Raw genomic sequence first — 24,474 nt, 5'->3', positions numbered from 1 at the left:
CGGCTTTGTAGACGTAGATATGAAGGACTTGAGATGGAAAGACCTGGAGGCGGTTCGGTTGATAGTTTGGGCTCGAACACCGGAGGAGTGAGTTACTGAAAGCAGTTTTGGAATCAACATTGCTGCTAACCCAGTCCTTCATGATAGAACAAAACATATTGAAGTGGACAAGCATTTTATTAGAGAAAAACTTGTGAGCGGAGAAGTGTGCACTCCTTATGTTAGTTCAGAGACTTGTAGACATCTTCACCAAGGGCCTTCAACACTTGCGGCATAATAATTTGTGTGACAAGTTGGGCATGATTGACATCCATGTCCCAACTTGAGGGGGAGTGTTGGAATGTTAACTTTATTTATTATGTTTGTATTCTGCTGAGTTAGGGTCCGTTTGGACAAATTAAAGCAGTTTTTTCTTTTGTTTTTTATGCTGTAACTTAAGTAGGGGCATAAGGGTCTTTTCCCTTCTAATTATGGTCGCCCTATATATATTAATAGGGTCTCTCTTCTCTCCTCTCTTCCTCTTCTCTTCTCCTACCTCTCTTCTCCTCTGTTCGGCTGTTAATAATAATAGCCTTTAGTGCAGTACAAAAAATTAAAGCAAGGTTGGTTTGGAATCCTCCCATTGAAGATTGGCTGAAACTAAACTTTGCTGGGAGCAGCCAAGGCAACCCAGGTCTGTCTGGCATAGGAGGGGCTGTTAGAGACAAGGAAGGAAATTTAAGAGCCATCTTTTCAGGACCAATGGGACATGGAGACTCTTTAAAGGCAGAACTATATGTAACCCTACAAGGCATTCAGATTGCAAAAGATTTAGGCATGGAGAAATTGATGATAGAAGGGGGCACCAAGGTGGTGGTGGGTTGGCTAAAGAACCCAGATTCAGTGATTTGATGTTACAGAAATGAAATGAAGAAGTTCAAATGGCTCACACAACAGATGATTTTAACTTACAATGGGTGGGAAGGGAGGCCAATGCATTGGCTGATTCTCTAGCTAAGCAAGGGGTAACTAGAGATCAGGTGTACTGGGCCCATTTGTAAATCTGTTATGTTATAATCTGTTAGATATTTTTGTTAAAGAGTGAGGCTGCACCTTGCGCCTTGCACTGGGATGCTTGTAACAGATGTTATCTTTTGACTCTAATGAAATTTACTTATCAAAAAAAAAAAAAAATCTCAGTCACCCAACTACCTGCTTGGAATCTCCCTCAACTATCAATCTGTCCACATTTAGCTGTTTTGCAAGCTGCACCCTCTGTTGAATTGCTTGGAACTCGGCAAAGATGGAGTCCCCTAAACCAACCGGGCCCTCCTTTTAAAGTATCTTGAGGCATTTGATTCATCACAATACTTATTTACTGATCCAAATGTCAAATTTATATCATTGTAATCTATTGGTATTACTCTCTCTTATAGATGTCCTTAAGATTGTATGTCCTGTATCTTGTGTATTTACCATCTCTTGTGGCTCCCAAAGACAGCCTTGAGATCGAGTGCTTCTTTCTTGTTACATTATGCACTCAAATCTGTGATATGTGTAAATTTTGCTCCTTCATGAACTGCTTATTATAGATAATAAAAAGGTTTAATGCCCAAAAAAAGTATATTGTAATCCACAAATGTCTAAACCAATAAATATTCATTAGAAAAATTGTCTAAAACCAATAAATGGTTATAGTCATGCAATCAATTATTTGTTTCTGGACCATCTCTCAATTGTAATCTATCCAGTGACAGGTCTAAACGTGCACCTATTAAAAGAGTACACAAGTTTCCTGTTTCTATGGAGTTGTATCACTATGTTTTATCATTAAAATGTTTCATTTGTGCAAACCTTGACTTATCTCCAGTTGGAAAATGTAATTTCAGGTATGCCATGTTTCTATTTTCCAAGCAACATGAGGAATTGGTTGGGATATATGCTTCTCAGCTTGCAAGCCACCGTTGCATTGATCTCTTTGTGCACATGATGGAACTAAGGATAAATGCCAGGTGTCCTTTCTGTATTTTCATCTCTTTATTTCCTTTCTATATCTAGATTGTCAAATTGTGAATGCAACATCTTTTTGGGAGAGCTATTTCAGTGGGGAAATTAGTGGTGCTTTATGAATTAGATAGATGTATATGGATATATGGAAGTGCCTGAAGTGTACACTGAGCCAGATGGGTTTGCTAGAAGATATCATGTTCTTGTATATTGCTATTGTAAAATGATGATCAAAAGTGCACCATTTCTCCCCTTGAACAGTGCCCTAAAATATATTTAGAAGACATTCTATGGAAAATGCCAACCTTAATAATGTATTTACTATATAAGTAGTAGCTGAAACATGATATCTCGATATATTAAAATGTGTCTAAATTTTGTGGTGGAATGGAAATTCCTACTTCTGGTTGCACATTTTGCAATTGTTGAGTAGGAGGGGATCTCATTGTAACATTGTAATAGTAAAAAAAATACTTTGTGGAGTGGATTACAGCTGCTAGAATTGCCTTGAGCGAGTGCAAGAACATTCCCTCCATCTTTTCTTTTTTTAGTACATGCCTGAATGGAGGTATGATTTAGCAAGTACAATTCTCATATTTGGGTTAGAATTTTTGGCTTGTTTGCTGTTAAAGGATGCTGTCTGGCCTTGGTGGTGGAATTCTTAAAGAGCTAGAGGGTGGAAGGCCTGAGTCAAGGGGAGAATTGCCTTGAGCGTTGTGCCTGTGGCTGTGTTTTGGGTGTTATAGTAGGAAAATTACACTTTGTTGGCTATTCACAACCTAGCTTATTTACCTATATGCTAGTGGTCTAGGACTTCGCTCAAAGTGGCCAATCATGCTCTGGTGGAAAAATGGTTTTGGTGCTTCAATGCAGAACTATAGCCTCTGAATGGTGGAAATGATCGGCAAATTTGGCATCGGATATCTTAACTGGAACCCTGTCTTCAATTAGGGTATCAAATACAAGAGTGGGAATGGAAATTGACTATTGTTTTGGGAATGGGGATGTAAATTGACCGCTGTTTGGGAAGAACATCTGATATGACAACAGACCTCCAACAGAGCTATTTCCTAACTTATATTGCATAGCTGAAGAAAGGAATCCTCTTTTGGTTGAGTGAGATGAATTTAATGGCAAGGAGTTTAGCCTGTTAGAAATGTATAGCAACTCATGTGGTTGGGAAGAACATCTGTAATGTATAGAAACTCATTATATTGCATGTTATACTTGTACATGCTTGCATGAAACTGTCAAACTACAACCAATGAAAAAAAATAATTTACTTTAAGAAAAAGTTTAGCCTGTTAGAAATTTACCCAATGAACGACCAGTCTAGTATGATGTTTCATTGCATTCTGTTAACTTATATATTTATCAGTAATAACTTGGGGCATTCACCAAGAATGAATTTTTATTACACTTTGCTTATGTTTCTTCTCACCTCTCACCTTGGTTTTGGTAAATTACATTTCTTATCTGAGCAATATGGTTGGGATAAGGCTTTATTGAGTTGTTGAGTACATTTCATTTCTTAATCGTACTTTTGGTGCTTATTAACAGTGTGCATGTCAAATATAAAATCTTTCTCTCTGCAATGGAGTACTTGCCAATCTCTCCGGGTGATGATACGAAAGGTAGCTTTGAAGAAATCATTGAAAGGTATGCATGTATATGCAGTACCATTGCATTTCGTACTTACGAAGTTGGAAGAGTCAGACTGATGATGTTCAATTGAACCTCAATAGGGTTCTCTCTAGGTCCCGAGAAAGCAGACTTGGTAAATGCAATGAGGCTTCGTCTGATGTTTTAGAGCAACAGCGGTTGCAGAGTCTTCAAAAAGCTATGGTTATTCAGTGGCTCTGTTTTACACCTCCTTCTACCATCAATGACGCTGAAGTTGTTAGTGCCAAACTTCTTTCAAAGGCATTAGTACATAGGTACTTATGGTCACACTTTTCATTATTTTTTTCCCTTTTTGCAGAGGATTTCTTTATAGTTGATCTGTTTTAACTTGTCACCTTGAAGTTGAAGGGTCTAGCTGTGTTACACTAATAAGATCAACATGAATAAACCTGTCCATCTATTATCTCTGAGTCTTTAAGGTCCCTACCCCGATTGCTAGAGGCTAGACATAAGACATGTAAATGAGAGATTTTCTATGGGAGTGGGGTCAATCCAAGATAGATCATTTAATGAACTTGGAAACAATCTATAAGAACAATGACAAAGGTCGTCTTTCTATAGGTAATTGGGGGTTAGGAATCTATTCTATTGGTCAAATGCTTGTGGAGATTTCCCTTGGATTCAAACAAATTACGGCACTCTATAATCTCAAGTATTCATGATACTCTGCCTAATGGTTGGGATGCCAATTTAAATGCAAGTAAACCAAATTCTGAGGCGAATTTTTGTTCTAAAGTAAATAAAGAAATTATTCAAGAGAGAAGAAAAAGATACAGAAGAGGTGATAAGAAATCACCCAACTGAAGTCCACCCCCTCCCAATAAGCCTTGAAATGCTTCAGAAGAAACCACCCAACCCTAAACAGAAAAAAAGACCAAAATAAGTTTACATCCTAATTCCTAACCTTATAAATCCTAATGCTTACCACCCTACTCAACATAAACCGCTCCCTACTGCTAAAGGTCCTCTGCCCCTCTAACCCTTCTAATTTTTTTTTTTTTAAAGTGGCAGAATACTTTTATTTTTCTCCATCTAACCCTTCTAAATTCTGAGGAGACCTTTGGTGGGGGATGTGCCTCTCATGGATCAATCATCATTTTCCTACTGTGCTTGTTTTTCAGATCATGGATGGGGTTTAGGATTTGGAGTTGAGAAGAGGCTTTAGAGAGCATTTTGTTTGATTTGAGAATCTGGATTGATTGTACTCTGGGTTTTTTTCTTGCACCTCTTTCTTTAAGAAACAAGCTTTGAATGCTTGCCTTCCTCTGCCGGTTTTTCCTACTAGGCAATTTTGAGTGGACTAATGCCACCTAAAACAAGCGTTTTCTTGGGAAGTGGTTTACGTGAAAATTAATATGTATGAGAATCTCCAAAAGAGAAGACCCCATTAGTATTTGCTTCTTCATAGGGCAGTCAATGGGTCGGGTCTACGGTCTACCCGATGGACCTGAACCGATTGAACCAATTATAATGGTTCTGGTTCCATTGTCCTGATTAATAATTGGGTCAGTTCCGGTTCTTGCCTGTCCCGATCTGATTTAGATTTGGAACCAATTATTTTGTTGAGGATTTTACATCTTTTTACTTGTTTTTTTATTATTTGTTTAGTTAATAGGTGGGGACCACAACATACTATTTGGAAGCTTTTACTTAAAAGTATAAGTACTAATGGAAGAGGGCATCTAGATTACATTGCCTCCTCTTCCTTTCTTCTACAGTTTTTTATTTCAGCAGATTTCTACTTGGTACCAGAGCCAGGTTAGGCTTCCTTGGGGCTGATTCATGCACTCCTAGTTTAGCTGATTGCATGAGGGAATAGAGGGCTGATCGATATTCTTTAGATTGCCTAGTTCTTGATTTTTTTTGGTGGTTTGCAGTCATCAAGAAGGTGATCTGTATTTTGGCATCAAAATCAGGAAAAATTGGAGTGCAGGGAAGAGTCCTAGTCAAGTTGGATTCTTCAATTTTGACTTGGTGTTAGGTGCTCATGCTTTTTTTTTAAATACTTACAGCTTTTTCTAGGGGGTGGTTCAGTTTCTGGCCTTTTTTGAGCCTCCAGAGAGATCGACTGTGCTCTCTCCTTCCATAGCACCCATTTGATCTTGGAGTGTTTGTACCTGATCCTTTTTTGTTTTTAATCTGATTGAATTGAAATGGAGGGTAGGAGTACTAAGTAGAAGTCAACTGGTGACCTGAGTCTGGGTGTAGGAGGTGCTAGTGATCCTTTTGGATCTTGGATTGTTACCACAATAAAATTGGATTTAGAATGGGCACAATTAGCTATTGGTGCTTGTGGGAAATTGTAGAGTTAAACATAAGCTAAATGGAGACAATTAAACGTCAAGACCTCTTGCTCAAGCTGACTTGGAGTCCATTGTAGTAGTAGCAGTGAGGACAGAATTGGAGAAGCATGAACAACTTATTATGAATAAGATGGATTCAGCTGATTCTAGAAAGGGACAATTAGGGTGATTGATGGAATTACTTTGTCCTTTGTTTTACATGTTCCTAAACTTCACACAAATCTCCTTTATGTGAGTAGTTTGACAAAAAACTTGAACTATCCAGTGACCTTTCTTCCTGATAACTGTGTTTTGTAGTTTTTGGAGTCAAAGAGGATGATTGGAAGTGGTCGTGAGGTGAATGGAGCCTACCTTCTAGATGCACTTCTGAGATATTAGAGTCACCATTGTTGTAGCAGTAGTAATGGGTCAAAGTCGATGAGTCAAATCTTGACATGGCATAATCGTTTGGGTCATCTTTCTTTCAGTTCTTTGCAATGTTTATTTCCAAACTTGTTTAAGTTTGTTCAGTTGTCCAGTTTGGAGTGTAAAATTTAAGCTTTTGATATTGTTCACATTGATGTATGGGGGCCTTGTCATATTTCTTCCATTAGTGGTTACTGTTATTTTCTTTTGTTCGTGGGTGATTACACTTGAAAATGTTTTATATGTTTGATTTTATTTTAAAATTTTCATTTGAATACGCTTTAGACGTTATGCTTATGTACTTTAATTTTAGACAATAGGTTTTTATAAAAACATTTATTTTAAAATTTTGGTTTATATTTTGTATTAATATTATGTTTACTATTCTTTTGATTTTTTTGAATTTTTTGGCTTTTTTTTCAATTCTTTGAACATTTTTTTTCATTTCTTTGTCATTTTTTGTGTTTTGTGCCTTGCTTCAAAAAGGCATGCGCCTCGCCCTGCGCCTCAAGCGCAAATTGCCCCTTGCGCTTTTAAAAAACTAGTCACATTTTTTTTCTCAAGTGGTTCTCCTTAGGGGGAGTGTTTTGGGAGGAGAGCTCATAGTCTGTTCCCTTTCCTATTCCTTCATCTATTCCACTAACTAGACCATCAGTTCCATTTGTTGTTCCACCATCAGCTCCTCTCATGTCACTACATGACCCATTCCACACAATGCTCCCACATGGGAACCCGCACCACTCTTCATCAGACCGTCTAAGATTCCAGGTTCGGTTGATATGGTTCTAGGTATTCCCTTGAGCCTACTATTGCTTCTGATCCCATTGATTTATTGGTTATTTTGTGCAGATTTGTTAGTGTTCATTATTTGTATAGTTAGGGAGTGGGGACCATAATACACTTGTTGGGACCCTTTAGAGTTGTATTTTTAAGTCTTTTATTGAGTTTGTTGTATTAGTCACCCTATGAGGGCATATTGATCTTTGTACATTTTCTTTTTTATCAATAACGATAAGCTTTATTAATGAATAAGATTTGTGAAACTTTAATTACAAAAAGGGGGAGGTAATCTATCTTAACTCCCCAACAACAAAAGATCAAGGAAAGAAGCTAAAAATTAGCCCAAAATAGAGATTCCTTAAGCGCCCCTTGCTTGGCTAACCCATCAGCCATTGAGTTAGCACTTCCCTTCACCCAACTGTAGTTCACCTCAATATCCCTATTCAGCCATTTAAATTTTTTCTTTTCATTGCTGTAGCTCCACAAACCACTGTTGTCTCCCTTCAGCCACCTAATCACCACCTCCAAGTCCCCTTCAAGACCAAGCATCTGATGTTTAATTCTCTTGCTCTTTGGATTCCTTCCAGAACTGCTAGAATCCCAGCCCTTAGAGAGTCACCCTCTCCATTTGGGCCTGGAAATATAGTAGTAATAATCCCAACCTCATTCCTGAACATGCCCCCAATCCCAAAAGGCCCTGGATTCCTTAAGCCACTACCATCAAAATTCAGTTATATGAATCCAGAGGGAGGGGGGCACCAAGAGGGCCTAAAAGTCCTCTTACATTGGGCAGAGGTAGCTATTTCTTTCCACTTTCTCAATAAGTCGGCCATGGAAAATTCTGAGAATAGCTCCATAGATTTCAACCAGTGAGCTACCCTTAAGTGTATTAGTTCTAGTAAGTTTTCCGTGGTTCTTTCCTTGTCTAAAAAGATTTGTGAATTTCTCTCTTCCCATACGGACCAGCACACTGCCACCCTAATGCTTCTCCACATGACCTTCCCTCTTTTTTTAGGCCATCTAAAGAACAAAGGAGAGAACAAACTTTGCACACTCATGGGGGGATTCCAAGTACATCCAAAAAGGGAGAAAGCCCTCTCCCAAACAGTTTTAGTAACCAGACAAGTAACCATAAGGTGGTAACCCGTTTCCCCATCAGCTTTGCAAAGATTACACCTATTGGGAAGTAAACAGAAATTGGGTCTCTTTCTCTGAAGCAAGTCATTTGTGTTAATTCTTTCCAGGAAAATTTCCCAACAAAAACTACCAACCCGAGGAGGAACGGGTTTGCTCCAAATCTGTTTGATAGGAAAGGACAATCCAAGAGAAACAGGAGGCTGAATTAAAGTCTCAAAAAACGAAGCACAAGAAAAGGAGCCAAAGGAGGAAGGGGTCCAAAATATGGTGTCTTCCTTACTAGGGTCCAAGAAAACATTTTCAAGGATGGCTAGCAGAGACGAAATACAACCCAAGTCTGTATAGGGGTGGCAATTTTCCCCGTCCCCGACGGGTACCCGGGCTCCCCAACCCGACGGGGTCGGGTATGGGGTGTACTTTGGCGGGTCAGGGTCGAGGTCTGGGATGGGGTGATCTATGAATCCCCGATTGGGTTTGGGGATGGGGATGGGGTGATCCCTGAATCCCCAATTGGGTTCGGGGATGGGGATGGGGAATGCAATCCCCTCCCCGACTTGGCCCCGATTGTTATATATAATTATATATATAATATAATATAATATTATTCATTTTTTAAAATATTAGAACTTAAAAAACAGTAAAAGTGAAACACAAAACTATCGGCAGTTCAACTTCGAGTCTTTGATAGAGAGAAGAGAGAACTCTCAACTCTGTCTCTGGAACGACTGAACCCTAGCTTCGTGTGTGCCTTCGTCTTCGTCGCCGATTCTAACCGCCAACACTGTCGCTTGCCGTCGCCGTCAGAACCCTAGCTTTGTGCCTTCTCGAGTGACAGAGAAGAGATACTCAAAAAAGAGTTTCAGTCCTACAACTTTCGTCTACCATTGCCGACCACCGTCGCCATCGCCCGTTGGACTCTCTCTCGTTGCCGACCTCAACTCTCGCAACGATCCTCTCTCTCTCTCTCTTTCTCTCTCTCAGTTTCAATCTCTCTATTACATACTCACCCAAGCTTACACTGATACACTCCAGTTCGTCAGGGATTCGGGTCTCCGACGGGGAATTCATCCCCGTCGGGGTCGGGGATGGAGGGGGGATTCCTTTCCCCGTCGGGGATCAGGGATGGGGATGGGGGGTGATCTGGGGGGTCGGGGTCGGGATGAGGAATGTAATCCCCGCCCCATTGCCATTCCTAAGTCTGTATCCCTGATTGCCCTTCTCAGCCCTAGGTTCTACCCAAAACCTGAAGTAGATTCTAAAGGAACTAAGAAAGAGGAGATGGGTTCATTTTTCAAATCTGACAAAGCATACAAAGAGGAAAATTGGTTTATCAAGGGTAAGTCCCCAACCCAAGGTTGCTCCCAAAATTTTATTCAATTACCAGAGTTCAAATCATACCTGATTCAAGGGGAGAAAACTAGAAGCGGATCATGAATGGCTTTCCAAGGGGAAGCAGCTGTAACCCTTGCCATAATTCTTGGATCCCAGTCGTTCTCTTTCAGCCCATGTATGCTAGCCACTATCTTCGTCCACAATTTGTCCCTTTCTAGTGGAAACCTCCACAACCATTTCCCCAACAACGCCATGTTTCTTTTCCTAATATTCCCAATCCCAAGCCCTCCTAGCTTCTTACTTCTAGTTACCACCTCTCAACTCGCCCTGTGATCTTTCTTCTCCTCTCTTGGTTCCCACAAAAAATCCCTCATTAACTTTTCCACCTTGTTAGAGACCTTTGTGGGAATCTTAAACATTGATAGGAAGTAAACAAGAAGGTTAGCTAGGGTAGACATAATCAAAGTGATTCTCCCCCCTAAGGAGAGATGATTTTTCCTTTAAGAAGCAAGCCTTTTCTCAAATCTCTCCAATACCGGGTTCCAAAAGCCCAAGTAAATCAAAGGCCAATCCAAGATTGCACAACCTAACATACCTGCATATTCACTTACTTCCCTCTCCTCCAAATTCACTCCCACCATAAACTCTTATTAAAGTTCACTTTGAGATTAGACATCTACTCAAAATGTTGTATTGCCAATTTTATATTCCCGATTCAATTTATGTCCCCACCTTCATAGAACATGATTGTGTCTGAAAACTGCAAGTGTGTAAGTGGTACTTCCTCCCTTCCTACTTTCCATCCTTTTATTAAGTTCTTCGAGTTAGCTCTATGGATTAGTCTCCCTAGGACATCTGCAATCAAAGTGAATAGAAAGGGGGAAAGTGGATCTCCTTGTCTTATTCCTCTCAAGGCAGGAAAGAAATCCATCACAGTTCCATTCACCAAGATAGAATAGTGGCAACCCCTAACACAACCCCAAATCCATTTACACCATCTGTCTCCAATGCCAAAACTTCTCACCACCTCCGCAAGAAGGACCAATCAACTAGGTCATAAGCCTTCTCTAAGTCTAATTTGTATACCACTCCCTTCTTCTTGGATTTCCTAAAGCTCTCCAAACTCTCATTTGCAATCAATATTTGATCAGTGATCTGCCTTCCCTTCACAAAAGCTCATTGGTTGGGTGCAATAATGGTAGGAAGAACTTTCTTTATCTTTAGAGACAATACTTGGTTGTGAAGCCACTTTCTTTATCTTTTAGACCCCGATTAATTATTCCCCTTCTGTGAAACTCGTCAAAAACCAACACTAAATCCTGCTTCACAATATCCCAGCAATTCTGATAGTTTATTTCATTTATTTATCTTATTCTTGTTAACAACTACCCTACTAGGTGCAATTATTTAAACTTCCTTTTAATTATGATAGATTGAATTAAAATAGAGAAGAATGTTGGGAGAGCCACGGACTCTTCTTCCCAAAACCTTCTTTCTTTCATCTTTTCTCTTCTCTCTTCTTCCTTCTTCAACCTCACTGTTTCAGATATGTTTTGCTTCCTTTTTTTATTGATTAAATACATTGTTTTACAGCATTAACTATCAACATGGTATCAGAGCAACCCTACTTTTTCTTTTTTTCTTTAATCCCATACTCAGTGTGCATGGAGAACTAAGGTGTTAGTTGATTAATGTTTCATTCAGCCTAGTCGGTGGGAGGTTCTTGGAGAATTTGAGATCAGTTTTGATATGTTTTTTGTGCCCAAGAAGTGTCTTGGAGAGCTGGCCCAAAAACCTAGCCGACTAGAGTAGAATTACAGTTGAGGGGTAAGGGGACCCTTCTAGAGTGGCGCTCAGGGTGTGAAGGCCTTCTTAGAGATTCTTATTGAGATTGATTCAGGTTTGTTAGGAGATGGGAGGAAGCCACCCAACAAAGAGAGAATGAAGTTCAATTGCTCACTTGCTCCAATCGTTTCTAAACTTAGTCTGCATTTTGAAAGCTAACATATGATAATTGACATATTGGAAAATGTGTGTCTTTAAATGAGAGCAATTATCCCAGCTTTTGAAATATAATTATAGGAAAAAGCATAACCTTGCCTTCTACATTTGTAATCCTCGAGTTAGGGCTCCATTTATTCCTATTGCATGTTTTTTCCTGCCAAATGCTTCTGGTTTTTGTTTTTCTTTTCCTTTTGAGGCCAACTCCATATAGTTGGGAGTCTTGGGACTTGGGACAAAGCTTTCATGCGAGGTTTAAATTTCGATACGATATGCCTGATACGGAGCATACCGTATCGTATCTTTGAAAAACCGATACAAGATACGCATGGAAATCAGATGTTTTGTCTTTTTTCATGTGTATTGGGGGCGTATCAAGGGTGTAGCGGGGCGTATCGACGAAAAATATACAACCAAAAACTAAAAAATTAAAGGGGAAAATCAAGCTTCTTTTCCCCGAAATAAGCCTTCTTTCACCCCCAAATGACTCTGAAACTCCAAACTTCATTCCTAGAGTGCTAGATTTGCAAAAGTTTACAAGAAACAAGTGTGAATCGTTAATTTTTTTTTTAAGATTTTTCAAATTTTGAAAAAATAGGTAAATTTTTTCAATGTATTATAATATCTTGTGATTTTTTTCTTGTATGTTTAAATTTATGTTGATCTACATTTCTTACATTCAAAATCACAATTTTTTTTGTGTTATTAGTAGATTTATGGAAATTTCATGAAGATATTTGGGGAAAATATAAATTAACAAAAATTTGAAAATGTAATTTTTTCTCTACCTATAAAGATTAAATATGTTTTAGATCTATGGATTTATCTGTCATATCCATAGAGCAATTGAAATTTCTTATTTAATATATTTTTTGATTTTTTATATTTTTAGAATTAAAAAAATAAATAATGATTAATAATATTTTATCATTTGATCACAACAATTGAATATATTATAATTCTATGGATGATCTATAATATCCACAAACCAATTGAAATTTCTTCTTTAATAATTATTTTTTCTATTTTTATATTTTTAGAATTAAAAATAATTAATTAATTATATTTTATCATTTGATCACAATGATTGAATATATTATAATTCTATGGATGATCTATCATATCCACAAAGCAATTGAAATTTATTCTTTAATCACTATTTTTGAATATATTATATAATGTTTATTTATTTTTTATAATTTGTGGAAATGAATAATAAATAATAATTATTTAATTAATAAATAAATATTATTTATATTTTCACATAGAAGCTGTGCCAATGCATGTTTTATGGTTGGATAGGAGAGTTGGGTTTTTCTCATCCCATAAAACATTAAAACTTAAGAATTACAATTTATGTATTATAGTTAAGCATAGGATTTTTAATGAAATTATAATGAGCTATAATATATTTCTTCATAAAACCATTAGAATATATTTATTTAGTGTTGTTGATGCATTTTTATGATTTATTAAAGTATTTTTAGTGTCTCCAAGTGTATCTATGCATATCTTAGTTTTTCTCCGATATGCATGCATATATCCTGATACATTCTTCTACCCTAAAATAATGAAATATAGTTTTTGTTAACTAAAGTGGTTTTTAAATTGTTAATGTCAATTGTGTAGGGGTAATTTTGTCTTTATGCTTATGTTTAAGTTGCTGATGTGTAAAGTTATGTTAGTTCTTGTGTCCCTCACTTAAGTAGGGGCAAAGGTGTCCTTTGCTGATTAATAGAAATATAAAATAGATCTGGCCGAATGGAGAGAGACTAATTTTCTCTCTTGTTCGAACCAGACCTTTCTCCCTCTCTATTCTCTTCTCTTCTTTCTCCTATTTCTACTGTTACCATTCTAACAGAATTCAAAGGCAGGCTGGATTCTAATATGGTATCAGAGCCTAATTGAGAAAATCGAAACTGCCCAGAATTCTGTTCTTCATGCACCCAGTCTAGGGTTTTCTCTTGTTTTCTTCGCTATTAGTTGGAGATAAGGGAAGGGGCTGAAAAGGAATGATCGCCCTCTTCCCTTGGAGGTTTCTATGGCTCCAGTCGTGCAGTTTGTGGTTGGTTGTTGTGGTTTGTAGGAAGCCCTCCCCTAATCGATGAATAGAAGAGGGCTGATTCGTGTGATGCAATGGGTGCCGAGTATAGTCTGATATTCTGGTGATCAGGTAATAGGTTTTTATGCAGTTTTTTATTGTGAATCAAATGATGAGTATGTTTCAGATTGTATGGTGGGAATTTAGGTTGTAGTGTGTTAGGGTTTATGCAAATTTCAGTGTGATTTGAAGGGGGAGTGATCCTCAAACAGTGTGGTGAGTTTTCAAGTAGTTGTGTGGTAGGGTTGTGGTGTAGAGAGTGCAGTATTCAGCAATAACAAGTGCTGAGAACAGTGTGGTTCAGTTTGTAGTGTGTAGAATTCAGCAATTGGAGACAACAGTGACAGTATTACTAGTGTTTTCGATAGACCAGCCTTTGCAGTATCAAGGGGCCGTGGTGCTAAAGGTGGAGCTCGGGGAGCTCAATCTGGTCGTAGTGGTAGCAGTGGACTGGTATATGGTCGTAGTGGTGGTGGTGGACCTACGTATAACCATGGTGGTGGTCGTACTGGAGGTCGAGATTCAGGGGGAGTCCGCGGCAGAGGACGTAGTTCAGGTCTGAGGAGATGTACACACTGTGGTTTGGATGGACATACCATTAATTATTGTTATGATTTGCATGGTCCACCTTCAACTTGGGCCAATCATGCCATGACCAATGATAGCAGCTTCAGACAAGAAAGCCATTCAGCATCAGATGCTCCCTACATCCACAGATGTTCCTGGGAAGGAGATGATGAGTGTCCCCCGTGATAAGTATGAGGTTTGTCCAGGCCACATCTTAACAGAACACAACCACTCTTGCACACTCAGGTATGGCTTGTCTGGCATCCACACCCAATCCCTGGATTATTGACTCTGGAGCCTCCGATCACATGACTAGAACTCCATGTGTGTTTTCTTCCCCCTCTCATTGCCCAACATCACAATCTGTTACCCTTGCTAATGGTTCCACAACCTCTATTTGTGGTGTTGGTAATGTTAACATGGACCCTTTACCCTTATCCTCAGTTTTGTATGTCCCTAAATTTCCGTTTAACCTTATGTCGGTTACTAAGTTGACCAAGTCTCTTAATTGCTCCATTACTTTTTACCCTTCTTCGTGTGTTTTCCAGGGTCTCAAGACGGGGATGAAGATTGGTGGAGGCCATGAAGTTGGTGGATTGTATTATCTTGACGGTGGTGGAAGTACGTCAACAACTCTCCAGTCATCTCTTTCTCCTCTCCAATGGCACTGTCGGTTTGGTCATCCTTCGTTGAAAGTTTTGAAGTCTCTTGTTCCTTCGTTGAGTCATCTTTCTGTTTTGGATTGTGAGTTGTGTTAGTTGGGGAAACATTATCATGTTCCCTTTAGTCATAGGGTTGATAAACGTATGTCGAGTCCTTTTTCTTAAGTTCATTCAGATGTTTGGGGTCCTTATAAAGTAATGTCATACAATGGGTATAAATATTTTGTTATTTTTGTTGATGATTATTCAAGGATGTTTTGGCTTTATTTAATGAAAGAAATGAGTGAATTGTTTGCCATCTTCCAAAAATTTTATGCTGAAATTCGTAACCAATTTGGTGTCCACATTAAAATTTTTCATTCCGATATTGGTCTAGAATATTTGGACCAACATGGCATTATCCATCAGACTTTATGTACCTACACCCCACAAAATAGTGTGGCTGAGAGAGAATCGTCATCTTTTGGAAACTGCTCGATCCCTCATGCACCACATGAATGTACCCAAACCTTTTTGGAGTGATGTTGTGCTTACTTCTTGCTTCCTGATTATCCGGATGCCCACGTCTATCCTTGATGGTCATTCTCCCTTCACCACTTTGTTTCCTACCTTGTCTTCGTTTCTCCTTTCTCCTCGGGTTTTTGGATGTTTCTGTTTTGATCATAATCTGGGACCGAGAAGGGACAAGTTAGATGCATGATCCATTAAGTGCATCTTCCTTGGCTATTCCCAGACTCAGAAAGGGTATAAGTGTTATCGTCCTAGTTCTCGACGTTCCTTTGTGTGTGCTGATGTTACTTTGTTTGAGTTCACTCTGTTTTTCTTGAGGTCAGGTGATGTTTATTCCTCCTCACAACCTCCTTTTCTTCCCCTTCCAGTTGTGGATTCTGTTCCACTTGTTCCAGTTGTGACCAAGTCTTTGCCTCCGGTGCCACCACCTGTTGAACAACCACCTATTCATCAAGTGTATACACAGCGCCAATATGTACCGGCTCCTCCTCCAGCTCCATCATCGTCGGCAGATCCGGTAGTTGTTCCCACACTAGCCCCAACCCCAGTGTCTGAACTTGATCTTCCCATTGCCTTGTGGAAAGGTAAATGCAATTGTACCCTTCATCCTATTTCTAATTATGTTTCTCTCACTCACTTTTCCGCTTCCCATCGCCAGTTTATCTCCTTGTTATCCTCTGTTGTTGTCCCTAAGGATGTCCAAGAAGCTCTTGCCTCTCCAAGGTGGCACCATGCAATGGAAGAACTCTCCGCTTAACTCATAATCATACATGGGACCTCACCACACTTCCTCCTGGTAAGCAGGTTGTCGGTTGTAAGTGGGTTTACACTGTTAAATACTTACCTGATGGTAGTGTAGAGCGGTTGAAAGCTAGATTGGTTGCCAAAAGGGTACTCCCAAACCTCTTGTATTGACTACACAAAGACCTTCTCCCTAGTTGCTAAGATTGGTTCAGTTCTTGTTGTAATATCTCTTACTGCTATGTATGATTAGCCTCTCTATCAGCTTGATATCAAGAATGCTTTCTTACATGGTAATCTAATTGAGGAGGTCTATATGGAGCAACCATCGGGGTTTGTTACTCAGGGGGAGGTTGGTAAGGTGTGCCGACTAAAGAAGGCTATTTATGGACATAAACAGTCTCCTCGAGCATGGTTTGGTAGGTTCAGTGAGGTGGTTAAGAAGTTTGGTATGAAATAGTGCTAGGTTGACCATTCAATCTTCAGTCATGACTCTCAAGCTGGAGAGATCCTATTGGTGGTATATGTAGATGATATTGTTATTACCGGGAATGATAAAGTGGGAATTGATAGGTTGAAAACCTTTCTATAGGAACACTTTCAGACAAAGGACCTTGGTAAACTAAAGTATTTCTTGGGGATAGAAGTAGCAAGGTCTAAGCATGGTATTAACTTGTGCCAAAGGAAATATGTTCTTGATTTGTTGGAAGAAACATGATTGTTAGGTGCTAAACCAGCTGAAACACCTATGGAAGTAAACACTAAGATGAGTAGTGATATGGGTGAAGAGTTTGAAGACCCTGGCAGGTACCAACGGCTAGTAGGTAAACTGAACTACCTAACCATTACTCAGCCAGACATTTCATTTGCGGTTAGTGTGGTAAGTCAATTCATGCAGAAACCTTAGGTTCTACATCGGGATGCAGTTCTAAGGATTGTGAGGTATTTAAAGGGGATTCCTGGTTGTGGTTTGATATATAGAAGTGGAGGAAAACTTGAAATAGAAGGATATACTGATGTTGATTGGGCTGGTTCTATATTTGATAGGAGATCCACTACAGGCTATTGTACTTTTCTTGGGGGTAATCTGGTGACATGGAAAAGTAAGAAACAGACAATCGTGGCAAGAAGCAGTGCAGAGGCAGAGTATAGAGCTATGGCACATACTACTTGTGAATTAGTGTGGCTGAGGAACCTTCTACAGGAGATGGGGTACACTGTTGACACTCCAATGAAGTTTAACTGTGACAATCAGGCTGCAGTCCATATCTCTTCTAATCCGATGTTTCATGAGAGAACCAAGCACATAGAGGTTGACTGTCACTTTGTGAGAGAGAAGGTGCTGAGTGGAGTGATAGATACTGCATATGTTAACACAGGAAACCAATGGGCAGACTTGTTTACCAAAGGGTGTAGTCGGGGAAGAGTGGACTACATATGTAACAAGCTGGGACTATATGATATATACTCACCAGCTTGAGGGGGAGTTTTAATGTCGACTATGTAGGGGTAATTTTGTCTTTATGCTTATGTTTAAGTTGTTGATGTGTAAAGTTATGTTAGTTCTTGTATCCCTCACTTAAGTAGGGGCAAAGGTGTCCTTTGCTGATTAATAGAAATATAAAATAGATCTGGCCGAATGGAGAGAGACTAATTTTCTCTCTTGTTCGAACCAGACCTTTCTCCCTCTATATTCTCTTCTCTTCTTCTTCTTCTTCTTCTTTCTCCTATTTCTACTGTTACCATTCTAACAGAATTCGAAGGCAGGCTGGGTTCTAATATAAATGTATATTGTCTTGTTTTTAGTTTGATTTATTGCACTCAATGTCACTATATGTGCACTCTAGTGATGCAGTTGTATTTGTTCCATTTATTTTGTTTTCTTCTTATTTGGTTGATCTACTTCTTTCTGACTATGGGAATACTGATCATTTGGTTCTTTATATAGCAATGTATTGTTTAGGGAATTTGCTCTGATTTCCATGTGGAGAGTTCCTAAACTGCCCATTGGAGCACACATGCTACTTAGTTTCCTTGTTGAGCCTTTGAAACAACCTACAAAGGTGCTGCTTTCCTTAGAGGATCATGATATTCCTGAGAATTTAAAAGAATTCCAGGATTGGGTATGCTTCAATCAACCATCTCTCATTGTTTTAAATATGAGTAGATCTTACAGACCGGTCTGACTTTTGTCATGCCATTATCTGTTAGAACCTTTTAGTTCTAAGATAAAGTACTAATTTCCCCTTTCTAAACAGAGCAAATACTATTCTTGTGATGCAACTTATAGAAACTGGCTCAAAATAGAGTTGGAAAATGCAGCAGTTTCTCTCGATGAGATTTCTCCAGAGGAAGGACAGAGAGCTATTGCAGCTGCTAAAGAAATGTTACGTGCATCACTGCTCCTGTTATCAAGTGAGTTGTTAATTCACTGTTGAATGTTGTTTGACCGTTGTTTTGATAACACAAAAGTATTGTGCCTTAAAAATTTTTTGAAGTAAAATAATGCCAGAAAGTTCTTATTCTGGGTATGTCATTATGACCTGTTGATTATGTAAGTTTTCTGTTATATTTTAGTGTCAGTGTCAGGGGATGATTAGTCTTTTTGCCCATCTCTATGGTTACCCTAGTAAAAATAATAAGAGGGGCTGCCACCTTCTCACTTTTGACAGCTCCAAATACTTTGTCTTCTTCTTCTTCTTCTCTTCTTCTAAGGATTCTAACACTGAAAACACCATTCTTCCACATGTGCCAAATACCTTTTCTGTGATACTATCTGGGTGGACCATTCCTAATCATGTTTCCATGTGCATGGATGTGTCTATTTATCTATCTATAATAGGATTGTTATGCCATGTGTGATATTTTGATGATTCTGCTCCTTTTAGGGAAAGAAAGCCCATGGCTGGTTGTCAATGAAGATCATTTTTATGAATCAGAAGATCCAGTGTTCCTTGAATTACATGCCACTGCACTGCTTTGTCTACCTTCTGGTGAATGCATGTATCCAGATGCCACCTCCTGCACTACATTGACAAGCGCTCTCTACTCTTCTGTCAGTGAAGAAGTTGTACTAAAACGCCAGTTAATGGTATGTGTGTGTGTGTGCATGTTTGTACACTAAAATAGAAAAGATAGGATGGTGCTTGAAGCTATTGTGCTATTGCTGCTGCCTTTGTTTATCTGGGCCATAGTTGATTGATACCTTTAGGCCTTTACCTATAAGGTATCTTGAGCACAAAACCTGCATAAAATCATCTTAATGGCCTGACTAAATGGACCAGTTCTTCAGTTAATTTAATTACCACTGCTATGTTCATCATGTTTGAGTTAAATTCAAGCTTAAACCCAGGTTTAGATGGGCCAATCCAAGCTCAATCCATATTAAGCTGAACCATGCTGACCAAAACCATTTGTGCACGTAGAATATAAGTGTTGTTGGGTTTCAATGGTTCAGGTTTTCTAAAACATTAACCAAGCTTAACAAAGGTTAGTTTAGCTTGGAAGGTTTCATTCTGGTACAAGTAACATCTTATGAAACTGCTGCTATCCATCCTACATCTTCGGTTGGGTTTGGGCCAAAACGAGTGGCACTCCTAATATTTGGGATCATATGATCATATACCTTTTTTCCTTGTAAGCATGATGATCATATATCGTTTTGCTTGGGAAATTTTTTCTTTTCTTTTTTTTTTTTTTTTTTGGGGGGGGGGGGGTTGTGTTGAGAGCAGAATTTGATACCAAGTCAGTGATAGACCTGTTTGCAGGCCGGGCTTCTGGCTCGCCCATTAACATTTTACTCTGCTTCAGGGCTTGGGCTTTAAGCTGGGCCCATTCAAATTTTGGCAAAAGCTCAACCTGAGCCCGGCCCATGAGCAGGTCTAGTCAATGGGTACTAGATTTACTGACTTTACTAGATGAGCCAAGTGGAACCTTTATCATCTTACTAATTTGACTTCTGGATTTCTGACCTGTGACCTAGAGCAAGAGGTGTCCCACCAACGGCAAAACTTGTAATTATACTCTAGCTACTTGTCATATACATTGCGGATTTGGGAGGACAGTTGAAATTTCATATTGTTCCAGATCATTAAACAGTTCCTGAATCCTCAATGAAATTGAAATAACCAAAAGTATTGCTGAAGAAAGAAAATATTATTTGATAGTATAATAAAAGATATTAACAGAACAAGAGCAGTAAAACCAGAAAGTAAAGACAGGATACCACAAACAAAACAAGAGACAAACCAGCGAAGTATAACCCCTATCCCAATTGAAATAGTTATTAGCAAGAATGTTAGCCAACTCATTATCCAAGGCTTCCAAGCTAGGAATTACAAAGATGATGTCTCATAGGGAAGAGAAAGAAGAAACTGATCCTCGTCCAACATTCTGAATCACTGGGAGACTAAGCATACTGGAATGAAAATTACTTGGGCTTGATCAAATTCTCCCAACTCCAATGCACTTTGTGATGAGTTAATAGAATGTACCTGAACCTTTTGATAGTGTCTAGCTGGACTTGACACGTTTGGTTTCATGCTAATTATAATTTCAAATTCTAGTATATAATATTTACATCTTAAAGTTTAAACTTTACACTGACATGATAAAGCTTTTGAAAATTTTAAATGTTACTTTAAACTTCAAGATATTGTCAAGAGTAGCATGAAATTTCACTCTATTGCCTCTGTTTCATGGTAATAATTAAGTTGTTAATATTTATACATCTTTTATACCCCTCGAGCATTCTAAAGGAATAAAACTTGAAAATCTCACTTTTGGATCCTTAAGATCACAGGTAATGATTGAGAAATGGTGGACACATTGTAAGACGCATTCTTTTCTCCCATTCTCTTAAACTATAGTTTCTATTGGCTGATTTATTTACAGTTCTCTTTATTGGGATTTTGGCTGGTGGTTATAAATATTTATATTCGCAGTGTGAGTGTACTTGGATAGAATGAGAGGTAGTTTCCAAATTTAACTACAACTTTCCATTAAATCAACCGAGACCTGCTGATACATCAATAGAAGATGTTGGCAACATCAGCACCTTGTCTCAGAGCTTTATATATATATAATGCTTTAGATTTATTGGTTGTTATAAACCAAAATATTTGTCTCAGGGCTGTCTGACTTTGAAATTCCGATTATACAATATTTATTGTAACAGTATCACCTTCTCTTCTTCTCTCATTTTATGTGACTAACTGTTGCTCATGATAATACCCAGGTCAACGTCTCTATATCTACCAGGAACAGCTGTTGTATTGAGGTAGTACTTCGTTGCTTGGCAGTTGAGGGTGATGGACTTGGGCCACAGGATAACAGTGATGGTGGCATCCTTGCTACTGTCTTGGCAGCTGGTTTCAAAGGTAAGGAAATATAATTTGCAACTAGTGATTGTTCTCTTTCTTTTACTGTGGACACTTAGGAACTACGAACTTGAGTTCTTTTTTCAGGTGAGCTTGTTAGATTTCAAGCTGGAGTTACATTGGATATATCTCGTTTGGATGCTTGGTATTCAAGCAAGGATGGTTCTCTGGAAAATCCAGCAACATACATTGTTCGTGGTCTCTGTCGCCGGTGCTGTCTTCCAGAAATAGTTCTTCGATGTATGCAGGTATTATTTCACACTATGCAACAAATTACCCTGTTTTCTTTTTTATTAACCTCAGCTGTTCTCTTTTATTAGAAGGCCCAACCCTGTTCTCTACTCAAAACTTTCTGAGGAATATAAATCCTCTTTTATTTATTGTTATTTATATTTCATTTTGATGTTTACAATGTTACGAATCCTTGTTGTATTTGCAGGTTTCTGTTTCGCTTGTTGAGTCAGGTGAAACACCTGAAGACCATGATGAATTAATTGAACTAGTTGCTCATCCTGAGTTTGGATTGCTTCAGTTGTTTAGTCAGCATCAATTGCAGGTGACTGATCACTTAGTATTTTAATCATAGCATACACAAATGCAGATATTGAATATGAATTGCAAGATTCCTACTATTGATACTAGCAACCTGCCGTGATTGCAGATAGCTCAAATTGCATTTTGTTATATTGTTTATTATTCTATATTTGGTGAACATGAACTTGCTTGCAAGTATTTCATGTTAGGACTGGATTATGAATTGTTTGAAATGTTATAATATTGCATGGCCAAATGAAAATAGAAATAGTACTTGCATTATTAATGTATAAGTGGTATACCTATTAAAATATCCTGGATCTGGGAGGCATTCCTCCTGTCAAGTCAAACCAGTCCCTATTTTTGTTGCAACAAACACTTTTAGATTTTTTGTTTTTTAGGTAGAAACACATTTAGCTGACAATTTTCCTTTTCCTTCTAAGGAATTTTTATTATTCGAAAGGGAATATTCAATATGCAAAATGGAGCTGCAGGAGGAACCTTTTGCAGGTCATTCTTAGAATTGAATGGATTGCAGCTGTTTTACAGGTATTACCTACATTTTTTTTCCTTCTTCCATTTTCATATTTCATGCTTGAAAATGGGGCAACCACCAGACTAATGGAGAATTGGTCTGAGAACTGCTCTAAGTTTTCTTGGTATAATAAAAGATCATTCAAAACAGTCAATGTATTTCATGTGAATTTGTAACTAAGACCATTCTAAAATTCTCAAAGATTCCAAAATAGTGTTTGTTGCATCTGTCTTGGCCCTTTGCTTGAAATACTTGTCTTTTTCTATTAGGAATTTACCACCTTTGACGGGAATAAGAACTCACATCTGTCCCATCTATGCATTACTTAGGACTAGAGTTTACTGACACTAGTGTTACATCGATTATTTACCAGTCTATTCAACCTCAACTCAGCCTTGACACCAGCTATTTGTGGTCGGATACCTGATCCTGTCCCACTTTATGCTCTATCATCAATCCAATAGATATGGCCTCAATTATTACTTTTATATTTTTTCCATGTGATATATATATATATAACATTTCTTGGTGTTTGCTCTTTAACAGTAAATTGTTTTGAAGGCTCTATTGTTAGCTGCTAGCTCTGGTCCACCAAATGATGCTTGGGCAGTTTTCCGGCTATCTAGAGTTTGAGCATGACGTAGGTGGATTCATCATACATCTATTCATTGTTTTGTTCAATAGAACTTGTAGTTTATTTTTGTACAGGACAGCATGTAAAGACCACAAGACAGCTAATGTTCTTGTGCTATATTATACTTAGTTAAGCCATGTAGCTGTATCAATTATCAAACACCTCGAGAACTAAATGTTATTTGTAAGAACATGTTCTTGGTAGAATTAATAGTCGTCCAAATTGTACAACAAATTTAGGAATACAAATTGTAACAAAGAAATGACAAAAATACTTGTCAAAATACAAACTGTACAACAAATTGGAAAAAATAGGAATTTTATTTCATTTAAAATATAAAAAAATTGTAAATTGAAAAAAAAAATTACATTGTTGAAAAAATAACAAATAATTTAAATAAAATTGAAAAAACTACTCCATCTCCTTGACTTTAATCATCTTCTTCAAGTGTAGTAGTATCATTGTCATCCTTTGTCTTATAATTTATCCTCAATATCTAGCAAATCTTTAAAGTAAATGTCTTTTTTTTTTTTCGTTTCTCATGGAAGAGCAAATGTCTACCCAAGTGGCTATTACCACCCTTGTTATTAAAGTTAAAGCCAATCCTACATTTTTGGCAAATGGCTTTTTTTCCCTTCCCCTCAACCTTCTTTATTTTAAATACTTTCTAAATTTGGCTAGTGAATGTATTATTGGGGAATTGGTTTCGGGAGGATTTAGCCATTTTTTTAATTCTAAAAAATAAAAATTCATTTAATTGCACTTACCCAAATAGTTGGATTACCGATTCAGAATCTCAACTTGATTTCAATGATTGAAGCCTCAAAGGCCAGAACCTCCTAAATTGTTAAGTGTATGACAGTATGAGATGAGAGACCGAGAGAGTATGAGAATTAAGAGAATTTTGAATTGGTGAAATGAGAATAGTGGAGGATAGGGCTATTTATAGGAATTGAAAATAATTCAATTGTCCGAAATACCTTAAAATTAGCCATTTTATAATTATTGGGAGGGGTATTTTGGCCATTATAAAGTTATTTATCACTTTACTCAAATGCCCCCAAAGTCCCAAAGTAGTTATATTATAGGATATAATTGTTTGAGGGGCATTATTGTTTTTTTTCTTCCCCTATAGCCAAAATACATAAATACCCCCCTATATAGCTATTTATAGGCTTATAATTG

General features: G+C 38.0%; 1 protein-coding gene across 2 annotated transcripts in view; it reads left to right on the top strand.

Moving 5' to 3' along the window:
* Positions 1–23,492, top strand: part of LOC104600493 (nuclear pore complex protein) — a 68,843-nt gene extending 45,351 nt beyond the window's left edge. Inside the window, exons 15-25 of one of the 2 annotated variants that reach the window (XM_088892715.1) lie at positions 1,869–1,991; positions 3,547–3,645; positions 3,732–3,923; positions 18,157–18,331; positions 18,467–18,623; positions 19,097–19,299; positions 21,445–21,586; positions 21,674–21,834; positions 22,026–22,142; positions 22,564–22,669; positions 23,202–23,492. In XM_088892715.1, the coding sequence (XP_088748841.1) occupies positions 1,869–1,991; positions 3,547–3,645; positions 3,732–3,923; positions 18,157–18,331; positions 18,467–18,623; positions 19,097–19,299; positions 21,445–21,586; positions 21,674–21,834; positions 22,026–22,142; positions 22,564–22,641 (1,447 nt within the window). In that variant the 3' untranslated portion in view covers positions 22,642–22,669; positions 23,202–23,492. The remainder of the gene's footprint in view (positions 1–1,868; positions 1,992–3,546; positions 3,646–3,731; positions 3,924–18,156; positions 18,332–18,466; positions 18,624–19,096; positions 19,300–21,444; positions 21,587–21,673; positions 21,835–22,025; positions 22,143–22,563; positions 22,670–23,201) is intronic. The other variant, XM_088892716.1, reaches the window with a different exon arrangement.
* The last annotated feature ends 982 nt before the right edge of the window (positions 23,493–24,474 follow it).

The sequence above is a fragment of the Nelumbo nucifera genome, chromosome 8 (assembly GCF_055504915.1).
Source record: "Nelumbo nucifera cultivar China Antique chromosome 8, China Antique-T2T, whole genome shotgun sequence".
NCBI classification, from domain to species: domain Eukaryota; kingdom Viridiplantae; phylum Streptophyta; class Magnoliopsida; order Proteales; family Nelumbonaceae; genus Nelumbo; species Nelumbo nucifera.
The sequence above is the reverse complement of the archived record's forward strand: the minus strand, read 5'-3'. Positions and strand labels throughout refer to the sequence as shown.